The sequence below is a fragment of the Gobius niger genome (genome assembly GCF_951799975.1).
Source record: "Gobius niger genome assembly, chromosome: 1".
Lineage (NCBI taxonomy): Eukaryota > Metazoa > Chordata > Actinopteri > Gobiiformes > Gobiidae > Gobius > Gobius niger.
The window spans coordinates 41,082,484-41,100,668 of record NC_136852.1 but is presented as its reverse complement, the minus strand read 5'-3'; the positions used below and the strand labels follow the sequence as shown (position 1 = coordinate 41,100,668).

At 42.7% G+C, this 18,185-nt stretch overlaps 1 protein-coding gene across 1 annotated transcript in view; it reads right to left on the bottom strand.

The window, feature by feature from the left end:
- Window positions 1-507: 507 nt before the first annotated feature.
- Window positions 508-18,185, bottom strand: part of LOC306971617 (bile salt-activated lipase-like) — a 25,949-nt gene continuing 8,271 nt past the window's right edge. Inside the window, exons 5-14 of the mRNA XM_079567953.1 lie at window positions 17,534-17,653; window positions 14,412-14,609; window positions 11,542-11,672; window positions 10,285-10,392; window positions 9,432-9,555; window positions 8,078-8,264; window positions 6,615-6,818; window positions 4,877-5,074; window positions 4,048-4,155; window positions 508-646 (exon numbers count right to left, since the gene is read on the bottom strand). Coding sequence (XP_079424079.1) covers window positions 565-646; window positions 4,048-4,155; window positions 4,877-5,074; window positions 6,615-6,818; window positions 8,078-8,264; window positions 9,432-9,555; window positions 10,285-10,392; window positions 11,542-11,672; window positions 14,412-14,609; window positions 17,534-17,653 — 1,460 coding nt within the window. The 3' untranslated portion in view covers window positions 508-564. The remainder of the gene's footprint in view (window positions 647-4,047; window positions 4,156-4,876; window positions 5,075-6,614; window positions 6,819-8,077; window positions 8,265-9,431; window positions 9,556-10,284; window positions 10,393-11,541; window positions 11,673-14,411; window positions 14,610-17,533; window positions 17,654-18,185) is intronic.

Sequence of the window (18,185 nt, the reverse complement as noted above, 5' to 3'; positions counted from 1 at the left end):
TTCTACTGAACATGAATAAATATTTAACTTAATCTATTCTCTGGTTTTCCTTTAGCGAGTCACACAGAGAGAGACTCGAAAGCATTGATTTAAACAGACAAAGGGATTGTAATGAGAATGGTTCATTTATTGAAGGGGGTTACAGCACTTTAGATCAGTCCTGGTTTAGTTTTGTTTTTAGTCCTGGTTTAGTTTTGTTTCTAGTCCTGGTTTAGTTTTGTCTTTGGTCCTGGTTTAGTTTTGTTTTTAGTCCTGGTTTAGTTTTGTCTTTAGTCCTGGTTTAGTTTTGTTTTTAGTCCTGGTTTAGTTTTGTCTTTGGTCCTGGTTTAGTTTTGTTTTTAGTCCTGGTTTAGTTTTGTCTTTAGTCCTGGTTTAGTTTTGTCTTTAGTCCTGGTTTAGTTTTGTCTTTAGTCCTGGTTTAGTTTTGTCTTTAGTCCTGGTTTAGTTTTGTCTTTAGTCCTGGTTTAGTTTAGTTTTTAGTCCTGTTGTAGTGTGTTTTTAGTCCTGGTTTAGTTTTGTCTTTAGTCCTGGTTTAGGTATGGTTTATTGGTTCTAGTCCTGGTTTTACTCTTCGTTTAGCTCCATCTGGGTCTGGTTGCCGTAGGTGGAGGCCCAGAAGGAGACGTAATCCCCTCTCAGGTCATAACTGTGAACACAACAGAAACATCACTTAGAGCAGGGGTTCCCAAACTGTGGTACGCGTTCCCCCGTCAGAGTACTTGGAGACTTCGATTTGCAACACGGGTTGTCCGCTCACTCTGATCCGAGGAGCGGATAATGTCCTGTGTATAAATCATCTTCACGCTAACGAGAACTTAGCCTCTTACCACCCGCCTTAACGGAGCACATTTTCTCTCTTTCAGCTTTACCCAAATCTAAAAGGAAAGCTAAGACCTACAAAACAGATCTAAACAGATCTTTTTCCTTGTGGTATTACCGTGTTGTCGTCACTTTTTTTTTTTCCTTTGCTTTTTTTTTTCTTTTTTGTGGCTTTTTATTGCATTTTTGTTGATTTTTTGCCACATTTTTGTTGTACGTTTGTCACTTTTTTGGTGATTTTTGTCACATTTTTGTTGAACTTTTGTCACATTTTAGTTAATTTTTGTCACATTTCTATTGAGCTTTTGTCACATTTTTGTTGAATTTTTGTCACATTTTAGTTAATTTTTGTCACATTTCTATTGAGCTTTTGTCACATTTTTGTTGAATTTTTTTCACATTTTTATTGAGCTTTTGTCACATTTTTGTTGATTTTTGCCACATTTTTGTTGAGCTTTTGTCACTTTTTTGGTGATTTTTGTTGAATTTTTGTTGAATTTTTGTCACATTTTTGTTGAACTTTTGTCACATTTTAATTAATTTTTGTCACATTTCTATTGAGCTTTTGTCACATTTTTGTTGAATTTTTGTCACATTTTTGTTAATTTTTGCCACATTTTTGTTGAGCTTTCGTCACATTTTCGTTGATTTTTTTTATCACATTTTTGTTAATTTTTGCCACATTTTTGTTAATTTTTGCCACATTTTTGTTGATTTTTGCCACATTTTTGTTGAGCTTTTGCCACATTTTTGTTGAGCTTTTGTCACATTTTGGTTGAATTTTTGTCACATTTTTGTTGAGCTTTTGCCACATTTTTGTTAATTTTTGCCACATTTTTGTTGAGCTTTCGTCACATTTTAGTAAAAATTTTTTTATCACATTTTTGTTAATTTTTGCCACATTTTTGTTGAGCTTTTGCCACATTTTTGTTGAGCTTTTGTCACATTTTTGTTGATTTTTGCCACATTTTTGTTGAACTTTCGTCACATTTTAGTTAATTTTTTTTATCACATTTTTGTTGAGTTTTGCCACATTTTTGTTGAGCTTTTGCCACATTTTTGTTGATTTTTGCCTCATTTTTGTTGAACTTTTGTCACATTTTAGTTAATTTTTTTATCACATTTTTGTTGAATTTTTGTCACATTTTTATTGAGCTTTTGTCACATTTTTGTTGATTTTTGCCACATTTTTGTTGAGCTTTTGTCACTTTTTTGGTGATTTTTGTTGAATTTTTGTTGAATTTTTGTCACATTTTTGTTGAACTTTTGTCACATTTTAGTTAATTTTTGTCACATTTCTATTGAGCTTTTGTCACATTTTTGTTGAATTTTTGTCACATTTTTGTTGAGCTTTCGTCACATTTTCGTTGATTTTTTTTATCACATTTTTGTTAATTTTTGCCACATTTTTGTTGAGCTTTCGTCACATTTTAGTAAAAAAATTTTTATCACATTTTTGTTGATTTTTGCCACATTTTTGTTGAGCTTTTGCCACATTTTTGTTGAGCTTTTGTCACATTTTGGTTGAATTTTTGTCACATTTTTGTTGAGCTTTTGCCACATTTTTGTTAATTTTTGCCACATTTTTGTTGAGCTTTCGTCACATTTTAGTAAAAAAATTTTTATCACATTTTTGTTAATTTTTGCCACATTTTTGTTGAGCTTTTGCCACATTTTTGTTAATTTTTGCCACATTTTTGTTGAGCTTTTGTCACATTTTTGTTGATTTTTGCCACATTTTTGTTGAACTTTCGTCACATTTTAGTTAATTTTTTTTATCACATTTTTGTTGAGTTTTGCCACATTTTTGTTGAGCTTTTGCCACATTTTTGTTGATTTTTGCCACATTTTTGTTGATCTTTCGTCACATTTTAGTTAATTTTTTTTATCACATTTTTGTTGAGTTTTGCCACATTTTTGTTGAGCTTTCGTCACATTTTCGTTGATTTTTTTTATCACATTTTTGTTAATTTTTGCCACATTTTTGTTGCGCTTTTGTCACATTTTTGTTGCTCTTTTGCAGCTTTTTTGTCACTTTTTTGTTGCAATTTCTTCTGGTTTTTGTCACTATTTTGACACTTTTTCGTGAAGCTTTTAGGGTAAAGCCAAACTGAAGAAACTGTGCTCGATTCAGGTGGGGGTTAAGGGGTAAAACCAGCGCATTTGGATCTGTAGAGCAGCTCATGTAAAGCACAGTCCGGTTCAGAATGAGCAGAGGGCGACACAACAGAGCTGGTGGAACTTGTCCTGGACCCGGGTCGACAAACCCAGACATGGAGCTTCTGGATCAGCTACGACAGAGCACGTTGTCAGTCGGTTTAGTTAACTCTGGGTTTCTCTGAGGAGTGTCTCTATATGTCTCTAAACTCATGACCAATATATTGTACAGCGCCATGAACCGAGCAGAGCATAAGGGGAATGTTGTTTATGCAACACTCGTACTGTTCTGTGGACGAGAATCAGCCACACGTGTAGGAAAAGTTACAACACGATGTTGCTACTTTATAAAATCCATGTGTGTTTTCAAACAAACTTCTCTCGCCACTGCTCAAGGTGCTTCCTTTCTGCTCCTCACTCCCCCCGTACACCGCAGAGGATTCTCTCCTGATTGGTCAAAGAGCCGTCATTTTTTATCTGTCATTTGTTAATCTCGCATTATATGCATTTATTAGGTGTTTAATGAGATACACACCTATTATTTATGTTAGAAAAGAATGTGGGATTGCAGGATAAATAGCACTAAACTAACTGTGTGTTAAACTTTTAACGTGTTACACTTTTGCTGGAACGGGGTGACGACTCAACCGCTTAACCCCCGCCTGAACTGAGCCCATTCTCTTGTTTGCTTTACTCAAATCTAAAAGCTTCTTTCGTCAAAATAGCGCCGAAAAGGAGATGAAAACAAGGATGAAAATGCAACAAAAGAGCAAAAAAAAGAGGGGGAAATGGGGAAAATGTGACAAAAACCCATTAAAAAAGTCTATAAACTGACAACAATGAATCAACAACGCAAGGAAAATGATCTGTTTAGATGAGTTTTTTTGGGTAAAGCCAAACTGGAGAAAAAGTGCTTGGTTAAGGCAGGCTCATCACGACAACAAGAGCAAATCGGAGCTTTTTAATAGCATTTCCTCAGTTTTAACTTGGGCACATGGGGCAATGTTCAGCACTTCAGCAGCACCACACTGAATGTTCTGAAGGAGAATAGAAAGTCCGTGGTTTGCTGACCTGACGGAGGACTTCTTCATCTGGTGGTTGATGGTGAGATACGACTTCAGGGCCGTGGTGAAACGAGGCCACGGCACCGGGACTCTGCTATCTCCGATGTTTGGATCTCTGGGGAGCGGAACAGACCGGGTTAGTCCAGGTTCAGTCCTAGTGTTATTGACTCAGTGCTTCTAAAGGTCAAACAGAGGAATGAGGGAAGTTTCAATATCTAAAAACAAACAGGACACAACGGGAAACTTTTGAGCAAAAACTGTGCACAATTTCAGCCAATACTGCTTTTTTATGTGTTTAACGGAACAGGCCGCCGTTTTTCCATACTGAGATATGTTCGTACATGAGCTTAGACGAGTTGATACGTACCTGTCGGGTCTTTGTGCGTGCCCTGAGTCATGCAAAACGTGTTGTTAGCGTTAGAAAAAAAACGGTGGCCTGTTCCTTTAAGACCATCATTTTGGTGTTTTCTATGAACTTATACAGTAAAAACAACTTAAAACAGTCAAGCAATGGGAAAACGGGAAACTTTTGAGCATAAAATTGTGGTCGAGTTAAGGCGAAACGGCGCTGCATATCTTTTAGACCATTGTTAAAACACCCTCTGTATTTTTTCAGTAAAAATGGTTGAACAATGTCATAATTTTCCAATAAATGTAGATTTAATGCCAGTTTTTAACCTGATCTAATGCTTTTTAATGCTCGCCGGAAACACTGTTATGGCAAAAAAGTCATGCAATGTCACTAAATTAGTTGCCAAAGAAATGTATGTTTAGGCCTTAACTTGAGCGCAGTTCATTCAGTGACTTGTGCCGCGTGTCCTTGGCTCTGTACTGACCCGCTGCGTGCGAAGTTGCTCCAGTACTTGATCATGTACTCCGACAGGTCGCGGTGACGTGGGAAATAGGCCAGAGCGAAGGAGAAGGGCTTCCCGAACAGGTACTGCAGGTCCTCGGCGTGCTCCGCCTCCACCCAGCGTGGGAAACCTGGGATCCGCGTCTTCATGTTGAACAGGTACGAGAAGGTCCGCGCGCCTCTGCAGGGGAGATCCACAGAGAAACATTCTTTATCTGGACTTTTCAAGCCTTTAACATTGTAGATGAACCTTCACTCTCTGATAGGATGATTGTAAAGTGTGTTTTAATGTATGGTTCCTGCAGATTAATGTATTTTGTACACGGTCTCTGTTAACCTGTTAAAGCGCTGAAATATTACTTTTGTCTCAGTTCTTGGATCTTGGCGTTTGGTCACATTTGAGCTCCGCCCACTCTGAGTCTCTGTGATCTGATTGGCTTCAGAGTTACACTGTAGGTCAGACACCGTGAGTCACAGCAACATGACGCTAAATAGTGAGCTCTTTATTTTCTGCAAAAAAGCAGAGGCCTCATTGCACTTCAGGCACAGACTGAGAAGTGAAGAAAGAAGTCATGGAGATTCTGCGTTAGAACATTACACTTCTGCTGGATGTAACAATAAAAGATTGAAATTATTATTATTCCTTTCATAATAAGTGTGAACAATCCTATGTAATGTATAATTAAAATATTAGTTAATTATTAATGACTCTCATTCTACAAAAACAAACCCGTGTCATTTGTATCTGCTGTAGAGTCATGTTTGTTCCAGTTCCTCTGAGTCGTGGTGCAGCAGGACTGATGTGGACAGATGTTACAGAACAAGCTTGTGAGGTTCATTTCTTCAACAGTTACTGTAGTAACTATTTTCTCCAAAGTAGAAGTAGATCTACCACAGTCCTGTCCACATCTGTCATGGTCCACCATGACCCACCACGACTCAGAGGAACTGGGACACACATGACCTACAGCAGATCATATATATGGATGTTTCTTCAACCAGCATCAATCACGTGTTTTTTTTTGTAGTCATTTCTCCTATGTTTGTTGCTTTTACCATATTTGAGTTTCAGAACATGATATAACTCTTATGTATCCAACAGAAGTCTGAAGTTCTGTCTAAAGCAGAAGCTCCATGACTTCCTTCTTCACTTCTCAGTCTGTGACTGAAGAGCAATGAGGCCTCAGCCTTTTTACTGGAAACAAAGAGCTCACTGTATTTAGCGTCATGTCACTGTCACTCATGGTGTCTGACCTAAAGTCTCACTCTGAAGAAAGTCAATTCACATTTACGCTGAGAAGGTTGGAAGGACGCCCCCTTGTGTCACCTTGCATCCAAATGCCCGGAACAATATGGATGCACAACAGTCAATGTACGTTTGGAACGGGATGAAAATACCTTCAATAGACAGCAACAAGAAGAAAATCCTCTTAGAGATGATGAAGCAGGTACATTCTTGTTAAGTACATTTAAGATAATGTTTGTGTTTAATTCGGTTCTTGTCTGTGATTGGATTGATATAAAACCTTTTGAGATTTCAGGCTATGAGCAAAGTTCCAGACGGTCCTGCTTTTGAACAGAAACAAACAGCGGGAGAGGATCTGCGTGTGAGCCGACCCAATCGAAGCATGAACAAGAGGAGTCCAAGTACCGATCCCTAGGGAACCTCACAGATCCAGACGGAATACACTTTAAAGGACAGAGCTCATGTTGGTCCAGACCTGCTGTGTTTGGCGTGCAGCTTGAGCGCGATCTGCGTCGGCACCAGGAACAGGAAGTCGGTCTCGATGTCGGCCACCGTTTTCTTCACCAGCGCCGGATCGGGAACAGAGCCCCACGTCGACGAGTACAAGTCCATGGCCTCGTCCAACGCCGGTCCAGAGCGCTCCTTGATGAGACCAGACAGAACCCCACGCACCTGGGAACTAAGCAACAGAGAGAATGTGTCCTGCCAACATAAAACATCTCCACTGTGCATCAAAATATACTCAAGATCTCAAGCTATGTTCTCCCAACTAAACAGACCTAAAGACCTGGATTTGGGTCAATGGATTACATGGGGAGAAGCCACTCAAGTCTGTCTGAGCGAGGCAGGTCTTTCAGTCCCGCTAGTGTTGGAGTGTCTCACACAAATAAAAAAAATTACAGGCCAATATCATGCTTGTAAACGGCTGATTTCTCCAGAACCGAAAGTGAAGACTTCCTTTTTTTTTGCTTTTGGTCAGAGCCTTAAAATTAGCCTCCGACATCTTCTCGGCCTCAGGCTGAGAAAGATCACGGTGTCAGTCACAAGGTTGTACACCTTGGATGCTTGGATCCTGTTATATATATTTTATGTTGCAGACTTTTGCTTATAATTTACCATTTGGTTTGGAATCTGTTGATTTTTGTCTTTCAAATGAAGTACCTACTAAACCTAAAAAAATCCCTCTGCACTAATAAAGCGCTCCCCCCTACAGTTCAACATTGACACATTTTACAGTTTTGAAGCATCATGTAAAGGATTACAGACGAGACAATTAAAAATTGTCATTATTGTCAATATTGGCATAGGCCTTAGAAAAACCCATATCAATCGACCTCAAGTTTAGATTCACATTTCTGTATACATTTTATTTAACTCTGTTTTATTTACTTTATAAAACATCATTTATTTTCAGTTATTTAAGTGTTGAAGTTTGATTTCAAAATGTTGATGCCAATAATTTCCCTATTACTGCAAATGAATATTGGCTCCAAATATTGACAATCGACCGTCTTGACAACTAGTAAAACAAACACCATATCAGTCAATCTAGCAAACTTTAGGGCTTAGGTGTTTATCTCAGAGCTATTGGCTAATGGTGAATTGAAATGAGATCAAAATTGACCAACTAAATAACATTTAAACTACAGATAATGTGAAGCTAATTACTTTCGCGTATGTAATGTTTTTGACCTGTTGTCGGGGACTGTGCATCAGTAATGGGCCTCTGTCTGAATGTGAAGTCAGAAGACTCATGTCGATTCATCCAAAAATCTCCTCTGGCCTTCCTCTCGGCCTTCTGTTTCCTGCAGCACTAACCACAGCTTACTTCAACCTATTTATTCACTGTCCCTCCTCTGCAAGTCAAACCATCTCAGTCTGGCCACATCTGACTTCATCTACCCAACAGAAGAACATGACGATCCAGATGATGCTCACAGTGTGGTGTTGGCTATGTTTTGGTTGATGGAAGGCACGTCGACTCCCGCAAAGATGTGCCCGTCCATGCTGTTGACCCCGGCCATGTAGTCGAACTGCCCCGCGTTGGAGAACAGGCGGCTGGGCTCATCCGGAATGAAGTCCCCGTCCACCACCGGGGCCAGCTCCAACAGGTCCATCACCACACCTTCAACACACCAGCAAACAAGTCCATCACCACACCTTCAACGCACCAGCAAACGGGTCCATCACCACAACTTCAACACACCAGGAAACAGGTCCATCACCACACCTTCAATGCACCAACTAATGGGTCCATCACCACAACTTCAACGCACCAACTAATGGGTCCATCACCACACCTTCAATGCACCAACTAATGGGTCCATCACCACAACTTCAACGCACCAACTAACGGATCCATCACCACAACTTCAACGCACCAGCAAACTGGTCCATTACCACAACTTCAACACACCAACAAATAAGTCCATCACCACAACTTCAACGCACCAACTAATGGGTCCATCACCACAACTTCAACGCACCAACTAATGGGTCCATCACCACAACTTCAACGCACCAACTAACGGGTCCATCACCACAACTTCAACGCACCAACTAATGGGTCCATCACCACAACTTCAACGCACCAACTAATGGGTCCATCACCACAACTTCAACGCACCAACTAATGGGTCCATCACCACAACTTCAACGCACCAACTAACGGGTCCATCACCACAACTTCAACGCACCAACTAATGGGTCCATCACCACAACTTCAACGCACCAACTAATGGGTCCATCACCACAACTTCAACGCACCAACTAATGGGTCCATCACCACAACTTCAACGCACCAACTAACGGGTCCATCACCACAACTTCAACGCACCAACTAACGGGTCCATCATCACACCTTCAACACACCAACAAATAAGTCCATCACCACAACTTCAATGCACCAACTAACGGGTCCATCATCACACCTTCAACACACCAGCAAACAAGTCCATCACCACACCTTCAACGCACCAACAAATGGGTCCATCACCAAAACTTCAACACACCAACAAATAAGTCCATCACCACAACTTCAATGCACCAACTAACGGGTCCATCATCACACCTTCAACACACCAGCAAACAAGTCCATCATCACACCTTCAACGCACCAACAAATGGGTCCATCACCACACCTCCTCAGGGATTTTGCGACTTAGAGAACATTAATAATTGAAGCTGTATTTGCAGTATCACTGAGCAGCAGCAGGAATAGCAGTAGTAGTACCAGTAGTAGTAGTAGTAGTAGTAGTAGCAGTAGTAGTAGTAGTAGTAGTAGTAGTAGTACCTTTCCCGAGCAGAAGCAGAATGTCAATCTTCCCAGCCATAGTGAGTCCCACCGGGTCGGTCATCTTCAGACACGTGACCATCTGATCCACGTCGCTTCTCCAGCAGCCCACTTTACTGGCGATCTGCGAAATACCACAAAATGTTATTTTACTCAGAACAATAAATGCCAAAAAATATTAGATCCTCATTTAGAGCCATGCAGTTCTTGTATCGTCAGTTATGGCACATGTACTCATTTATGCATTTAGTGATTTTCTTTTTTTTAAATATATTTTTTACCCTTATAGATCTGGTTGGATCCTGAGTGGTTATATATTTACACATCATTAGGTCTGGTTTTGATGAGCGACATTGTGACCTGATAAAAAGCTCTAAAAAGTAGATTTTGAATAATAAACAAGCAGCAACCTCCTCCTCTCTTGGTACAGCTGCGTGTTGTTGTTGTTGTTTTACTGGATACTTTTGTACGTCTTTGCTGCGTTTTGTGTGGTTCAATATGGTCCTGGAGAAAGTACTGGCAAACTCCACACAGAAAGGCCCCGTCCAGGCCAGAATCGAACCTGGGACCTTCAAGCAGTGCACTAACTGCCACACATAATTCACCCATAATCCAGTGGTGTTTTCTTTGTAAAGAGCATCTGTTTTGTAAATTAAACAATAAGCAGTTTGTACAGAGTGCTGACATTTCACATGGGGCACATTATTTTCTTAATTCTCCTTTAATCTCGACCTGCTGGTACGAGGTCAAATACTTTAAGGTGGTACATGGCGGTAAGCGTTTGAGAATCACAGAGTTTTGGCAGCAGCCTCCTCAAATGTGCGTTCGGAAATGTACTCGTGTCACGCTGGACCTTCTTGAGAAGACTCAGGGGTTTCCTCTGGTGGGCCCAGGGGCTCAGGGCGACTCCGCACTGGGTGATGGCTCTGCGGAAGAGCCCCTTGCTGTACGGAGACACCATCTGCAGCACAGACCCAGCGGTTAGTTACACAGGGTTTATGCAGAGGAGGTTTGTTCAAATTCAGAATATAGATACTACATGTCAAATATTACACTAATAAAAGTAAAACTCGATCAGTTACATTTTTACTTAACCTCTTAACCCCCACCTGAACTGAGCACATTTTCTCCAGTTCGGCTTTACCCAAATATAAAAGCATCTTGAAATAAAAGCAAAATGGAGACAAAAACGAGGATGAAAATGCTCCAACAAAGTGGCAACAAAGTGACCAAAATGGGCCGTAAAACTAGTTACTACAAAAGACTAAAGAGCGATAAAAAAGCCACGAAAGAGCAACAAAAATGTGACAGAAATGTGACAGAAATGTGACAAAAATGCGAAGAAAAACTGATGAAAACACGAAAAAAAAAGAGCATATGTCAATACATTGATTAAACAAACATTTCATCAAACAGAGAAAAGAGAATTGGACAAAATGGGGAAAAAAAACTGCAGCTGAACATCATTTTTGTATTTTCAATGACATTTAAAGGGACTATACAGGGTTTAAAAATGCTAAAATTGTGTATTTTCCTCCCCCTATATGTTCCAACAATGTCCTAATGTGTAGAATGAGCCCAGACCTGTTCAACACAACTGCCTCTAAAATCCTGCACTGTCACGAAAAACGGTGTTACTTCAGCTGGACGTGCTTTGAAGACGCGATGGAGACTTTATTAAAACCCTGGAGGGTCACACAACATTTGTTGCTTTCCCTGTTTCCACAAATAGTCACAGGAGGTTTGAAAAGTGGCTAAATCTGTGTCAAAGTTACGCTCGGATCAGCTCCTCCGCAGCGTCCCCATCGGCCCGGGTTCCCGTTTGTTTACTTCCTGCACGTGAGTTTTCATTTACACAAGTATGAGACAAATTCCTAACATGTGGAATATTTCTACCGCTATAGTTTCTAATAAAAGCCCCGGCCTGTTTTAGAGACCGGCTTTAATTTGCCTCCGCCAGCTGCGAACCCGGCCACTGTTAGAGACCCGGCCACCAATGGAATACAGGCCAGTATTAGAGAATGTACGGTATTTATCTTTCAAATGTCATGGAGTTAAAGTAATATCAGTGTGGATGTATTATTTCTGTTGTGAAGACGGGATGATGGACCTGGTAGCTGACGCTGGCGGCTCCTGCGGACTGTCCAAATATGGTCAGGTTGTCCGGGTTTCCTCCGAACCTCTCGATGTTGCGCTTGACCCAGGAGATGGCGGCATGCTGGTCCCACAGGCCGTAGTTCCCTGCAGAGACACCAGAGAGACACAGAGAGTCTACTTTAAAGGGGCTAGATGCAAGTTAGTCATTTTATACTCACTTCTGCCACCTCTGGTCTTATGCGTAACTGCACCTTCTATATTAAGCTCGTGCATGACGGCACTTCGGACCCGAATCAACACCATTCTGAGTGACAGTGCAGGATTTTAGAGGCAGTTGTGGTGAACAGGTCTGGGCTCATTCTACACATTAGGACATGGAGGAACATGTAGGGTAAGAAAAAAGAACAGGCGTCCAGAGTAGGTTAGAAAGAGCTCCTTCTTCACAACTTTCAGTGCAAACATGACATCTGTACAGACGCTCAGGGGGTGCGTGAGGGGCAGTGTGGACGTGTCAGGCACTTCCTTTTTTTAAATTCATAAATTATTTTTATTTATTTCTCCCAGAAATAATGCAAAAGCTGTTTTACGCCCAGCTCACATTAAATCCGGTTAAGGTCTGGTACGGCCCTGCCGGAGCCCCAGCGGATCAAGCTGATGGAAAAACATGAGCCAAGCAGGAAGTCCGGTCTCGTGAGGAAAGAAGATCCGGTGTATTTCAAAATAAAATCTGTCTGCTCACTACTTATCTGGACTCCTTTACCACCTGTACACGAGCGTAACGACGGAAATGTAAACATTTCTCCATTACCAGTGACACAGGGCAGTAGTGTGTTAAAGCATCCACTTCACTGGGGAGAGTCGTTGTAATGGCAAATACGGCTTTTGTTTTAAAAAAACTACGTATATACGGGGCTAATCATCACATGAACTCGCACCAAGAGGCAACCCTCGCGCACTTCTGTTCTCGCGAGTGCCGTTTCTGTGCCTGGAGCAGCGTCTGGCGCCGGAGCCGGCGGAGCCACAGTGTCAGCTGTGAGTGGTAGTTTGGGGCAAACCCGGACTGGATCAGGACCGAACCCGGACCGGACCCCGACCGTAGTTAATGTGAGCCGGGGGTTATAAATTAAAATCAGGCCGTGATGCATTACATTACAGAAGTCGAGCACTTCCGTTCCGCTCTGATGACACAACTGAACAAGTCAGACGTTTTCCAGGAGAGAGCAGAGCAGCTGCTCAGAGAGCAGGATTCAGGAGGATCGCTTAGAACTGTGTGAATGAAGTCAAAAACTACTCTGGGGGGGGTTTGATAAGGAGATAGCATAACAACGTGGGTAAAAGCTCCAAAAATTTACATGAAAGAGGACCTTTAAAGGTCCTATATCATGCTATTTTAGCCATTCCAAAGTTAAGTATAGGCATTTATATGATATATTGTACCTCTACCATTATGGAGCACTCATTTTTGTGATAAATATAAGTGTTTTCTGGAGGTATTTTTCAAACCCGGAAGACACAACGCTTCGATTCAGTTAACTCCGCCCCCTCTCTCCGCACATACAACTTTACCGTAATATAAATAAACAGCAATAAGTGAAGTTACTTCACGATGCAGTTATACAGAGTTGACATCTGCAACACAGCTTCATAAATGGCTAACACACATGCTAATATGCTAACACACAAGCTAACCCGCGTTTGGATTGACTCACCACTCTGGTCCGTCGCTGTTTACATTGTGGGACTCGCGTTGGTTATAAAAGTTAATCCACTTTGATTCAGGCGAAGGTTCACCAAACATCCATCAGAGACAGTCACAGAAAAACAATATTTTGGTGATAGTCGCCGAATCCCGGAGAAAAAAACAACTTCAAGTGGCCTCTTCTTGAAAAAGGTTGAATAAACTCCCGTCCTTGAAGCCAAACGCGCTTCTTTTTCTCCGTGACATTATCGTTAGTTAAGAATAAAGAACAGGTGTGTCCAGAATAGGTTATAACGAGCTCCATCTTTACAGCTGCAGCGCAAACATGACTGATCTGATCAGACGCTCAGGGGATGTGTTTGTTTTGACCACAGCTGACCTGGAAGCACCTCGGGCACATCCTTTTTATTTTTTTTAATTATTTTTTTCTCTTTGTTTCTCTCTTACGACAGAAATAATAAAAACGCTGTTTTACAAATTAAAATCCGGCCGTAAGCATAGAATTAAGACATTACATTACAGACGTCGAGCACTTCCGTTCCGCTGTTACGACACAACTGAACACTCAGTCGTTCACCAGGAGAGGGCGGAGCAGCTGCTCAGAGCGCAGGATTCAGGAGGATTACTGAGAGCTGCGTGAATGAAGCCACAAACCACTCTGGGGGTGTTTTTGATAAGGAAATAGCAGAACAACATGGCTAAAAGCTCCAAAAAGTCGATTTTGCATGATATAGGACCTTTAAAACCTGTTCTGTTGTTGCATTTTTCGTGAAAAGTGTGTATAATCATATATGGTTATTTACTCCAGTCTGGTCGAGCCTCTATACCTTCAAAAAAAGTGGTTGGATTTATTTCTTGCTTAGGCCTACTATTTATGTTAATGACCCGGGTTGGGTCGGGCTTGATATTTTGGGCCCAATCTTAGCTCTAACCAGTGCCTAAACAGGATATTGCCGGTGAAATCCTGGCGGGACTGAAAATCGAGCTCCAGTTTTGCACACTTTGAGCTGAACTGTGGCAGCTGCAGTTTTGGACACGGTTTTGGTGACTTTTTGGCATAATTTCAATTTGTTTTCGGTCAAAAATATCCAAAGCAGCTGCTCCCGCCGCCCGTCTTATCTGCCCCCAGATAACCCCCGCAGCGAGGTCTCATGGGAAGCCCCGCAGCCGGTGAACACGTTTACCTGGCATCCGGTGGTCTCCGCTGCTGAGGAATCCGAGCGTTCCCACTCTGTAGTTGACCGTGACCACGATGACGTTGCCGCGGTCGGCCAGCTCCACGCCGTCGTACAGCGACTGCCCCAGGAACTCCACGTCGTGCGAGGCGCCCAGCAGGAACGCTCCCCCGAAAAGATACACCATCACGGGCAGGTTCGTGGAGACTGAGGACAGAGAACCAGGGCTTGAACAAGAATAAACCGAGCAATTCCAATTTTAATCGACTAAAATGTGACGCCATTATTTTAGACAAAGTGTTTTCAGTGACTAAAATAGACTTCAAAATTAAATAAAAAGTTGAGGCTAAACTATGACTACAATGATCAGATATTTTGTCAGCAAGAGGTGGGTATCCTATACAACAAAATATCAAAATCGTTTGGAAGATTTGCAAATTTACAATATCAAATTTTATCTCCAATGTCCAATGATTGGCAAACCAGGGGTGGTGGTCCCTCTCTTTAAGAAGGGGGATCGGAGGGTGTGTTCCAATTACAGAGGAATCACCCTCCTTAGCCTCCCCGGTAAGGTCTACTCCAGGGTGCTGGAGAGGAGGATCCGGCCGATAGTTGAACCTTGGATCCAGGAGGAACAATGCAGTTTTCGTCCTGGTCGTGGCACTGGACCAGCTCTATACCCTCCGTCGGGTGCTTGAGGGTTCATGGGAGTTCGCCCAACCAGTCCACATGTGTTTTGTGGATCTGGAGAAAGCGTTCGACCGTGTCCCTCGTGGTGCCCTGTGGGGGGTGCTCCGGGAGTATGGGGTCCGGGGCCCTCTGCTAAGGGCTGTCCGTTCCCTGTATGACGCAGCAGGAGCTTGGTTCGCATTGCCGGCAGTAAGTCAGACCTGTTCCCGGTGCGTGTTGGTCTCGCCAGGGCTGCCCTTTGTCACCGGTTCTGTTCATTACTTTTATGGACAGAAGTTCTAGGCGCAGCCAGGGGCCGGAGGGTGTCCGGTTTGGGAGCCTCAGAGTCTCATCTCTGCTGTTTGCAGACGATGTTGTTCTGATGGCTTCATCAAACCAGGACCTTCAGCTGCTCTGGGGCAGTTTGCAGCCGAGTGTGTAGCGGCCGGGATGAGGATCAGCACCTCCAAATCTGAGGCCATGGTTCTCCACCGGAAAAAGGTGGCTTCCCCTCTTCAGGTCGGTGGGGAGACCTTGCCTCAAGTGGAGGAGTTCAAGTATCTCGGGGTCTTGTTCACGAGTGAGGGACGGATGGAGCGTGAGATCGACAGACGGATCGGTGCGGCGTCAGCAGTGATGCGGTCGCTGTATCGGACTGTCGTGGTGAAGAGGGAGCTGAGTCGGGAGGCAAAGCTCTCGATTTACCGATCGATCTACGTTCCCACTCTCACCTATGGTCATGAGATTTGGGTAATGACCGAAAGGACAAGATCGCGAATACAAGCGGCCGAAATGAGTTTCCTTCGCAGGGTGTCTGGGCGCACCCTCCGAGATCGGGTGAGGAGCTCAGTTACCCGGGAGGAGCTCGGAGTAGAGTCGCTGCTCCTTCACGTCGAAAGGAGCCAGCTGAGGTGGCTCGGGCATCTGTTTCGGATGCTTCCTGGTCGCCTCCCGCGGGAGGTGTTCCAGGCATGTCCTAGTGGGACAAGGCCTCGTGGAAGACCCAGGACATGGTGGTGGGACTATGTCTCCGAGCTGGCCTGGTGTCGCCTCGGGGTCCCCCCAGAACAGCTGGAGGAGGTGTGTGTGGATCGGGAAGTTTGGGCATCTCTGCTGAGACTGCTGCCCCCACGACCCGGCCCGGATAAAGCGGAAGAAAATGGATGGATTGATGGATCTCCAATGTCAACAAATGGGGAAAAGAATTAGTAAAAAAAAAAGAGAAAGTGTTTTTTGTAGTCTGTTCTCTTCCCATACAAATGAATGAAGACAATCCCTATATTAACCCCTTAACTCCCACCTGAACCGAGCACATTTTCTCTAGTTTGGCTTTACCCCAGTCCAAAAGCTTCTGGAAAAAAGGTGAGAAAATAGCGACAGAACTGAGACGAAAACAATGATGAAGATGTGACAAAAAAGTGAGAAAACTTAGACAAAAAACGGACAAAAAATTGACAAAAAACGGACAAAAAATTGTCAAAAAATCGGCCAAAAAAATGATGAAAAAGTGGTAAAAATGTCACAAAAATTGACCAAAAAAAAGACGAAAAAATGACAAAATTTGACAAAAAATTGACAAAAAAAAGATGAAAAAATGATGAACATGTGACAAAGAGTGACAAAAAATTTGCTATTTGACAAAAAAATTACAAAAAAGTTACAAAAATTGGAATGGAAAAAAAAATCTGATGACGTGAGGCAAAAGATCCATTTAGATGAGTTTTGTAGATCTTAGCTTTCAAATGAGGCGTTACACTGGCCTACAAGATTTGGGTAAAGCTGAACTGGAGAAAATGCTCTCGGTTCAGGCGGGAGTTAAGAGGTTAAAGTATGGCACGGTTTAACATGTCTGTTTTTCACAGCATTTATATAATTTCAGTGGTTTCTTTATCATTTACTTCTAATAAGATGATGCTAATCTGTTTTGAAAACTGGCTTTAGAGCTATAACTGGCACATTTACAGTGATGTTAAAGCCACACCACATAGAGTTTTACCCAATAAATAAAATTGAAATACAAGCATATTTTTATAACAGATATTTTCATCATTGAAAAATACCTCATAAATGTACAAACAAACATTCATGAGGCTCACCCTTGCTAAGATATGACTGTAAACTTTTCTGGGAGTGGGTGCGTCTCCAGCTCGTCTCCATGGAGATGTGACGAAAGGCAGCAGAATATGGGATTTAAACATGTCAGTTTCTCATCCAAGTCCATTCTTTTATTACACACTGTTGTGACAGCACTTTCTGTGACATTAGGAGCATGTTTTGTTTTGCCGCAACAGTATAGTCCAAAATGTTACACAGTGTAGCTTTAATTAATGTGCATTGTCCCTTTTCAAATACACAAAGGTTCAACTTACATTTGAAGAAACTAAAGCATGTTGTCTAAATAACATTAAAACTGGGACAAAATCAGGTCAGAAAAGCGGCCTGAATGAGGACTTTGGTCTTACGTTTGGACCCCTGAGGGACGAAGATGTTGAGGTAGAGACAGTCCTCTGAGCCCTGGGTCTTGGTCTGGAGCAGGTTCACCTGAAGACAGCGCTCCTGGTACTTCGTGGCCTTCAAGACGCCTGGGATAACACAGAGGAGACGACTAAACCAGGGCTAAACCGGGGCTAAACCGGGGCTAAACCAGGGCTAAACCGGGGCTAAACCGGGGATAAACCAGGGCTAAACCGGGGATAAACCAGGGGCTAAACCAGGGCTAAACTAGGGCTAAACTAGGGCTAAACCGGGGCTAAACCAGGGCTAAACCAGGGCTAAACTAGGGCTAAACTAGGGCTCAACCGGGGCTAAACCGGGGCTAAACCGGGGATAAACCAAGGCTAAACCAGGGCTAAACCGGGGCTAAACCAGGGCTAAACCGGGGGTTAAACCAGGGCTAAACCAGGACTAAACCAGGGCTAAACCAGGGCTAAACCGGGGCTAAACTAGGGCTAAACTAGGGCTAAACCGGGGCTAAACCAGGGCTAAACTAGGGCTAAACCGGGGCTAAACCGGGGCTAAACCGGGGCTAAACCGGGGATAAACCAAGGCTAAACCAGGGCTAACCGGGGCTAAACCAGGGCTAAACCGGGGTTAAACCAGGGGCTAAACCAGGAC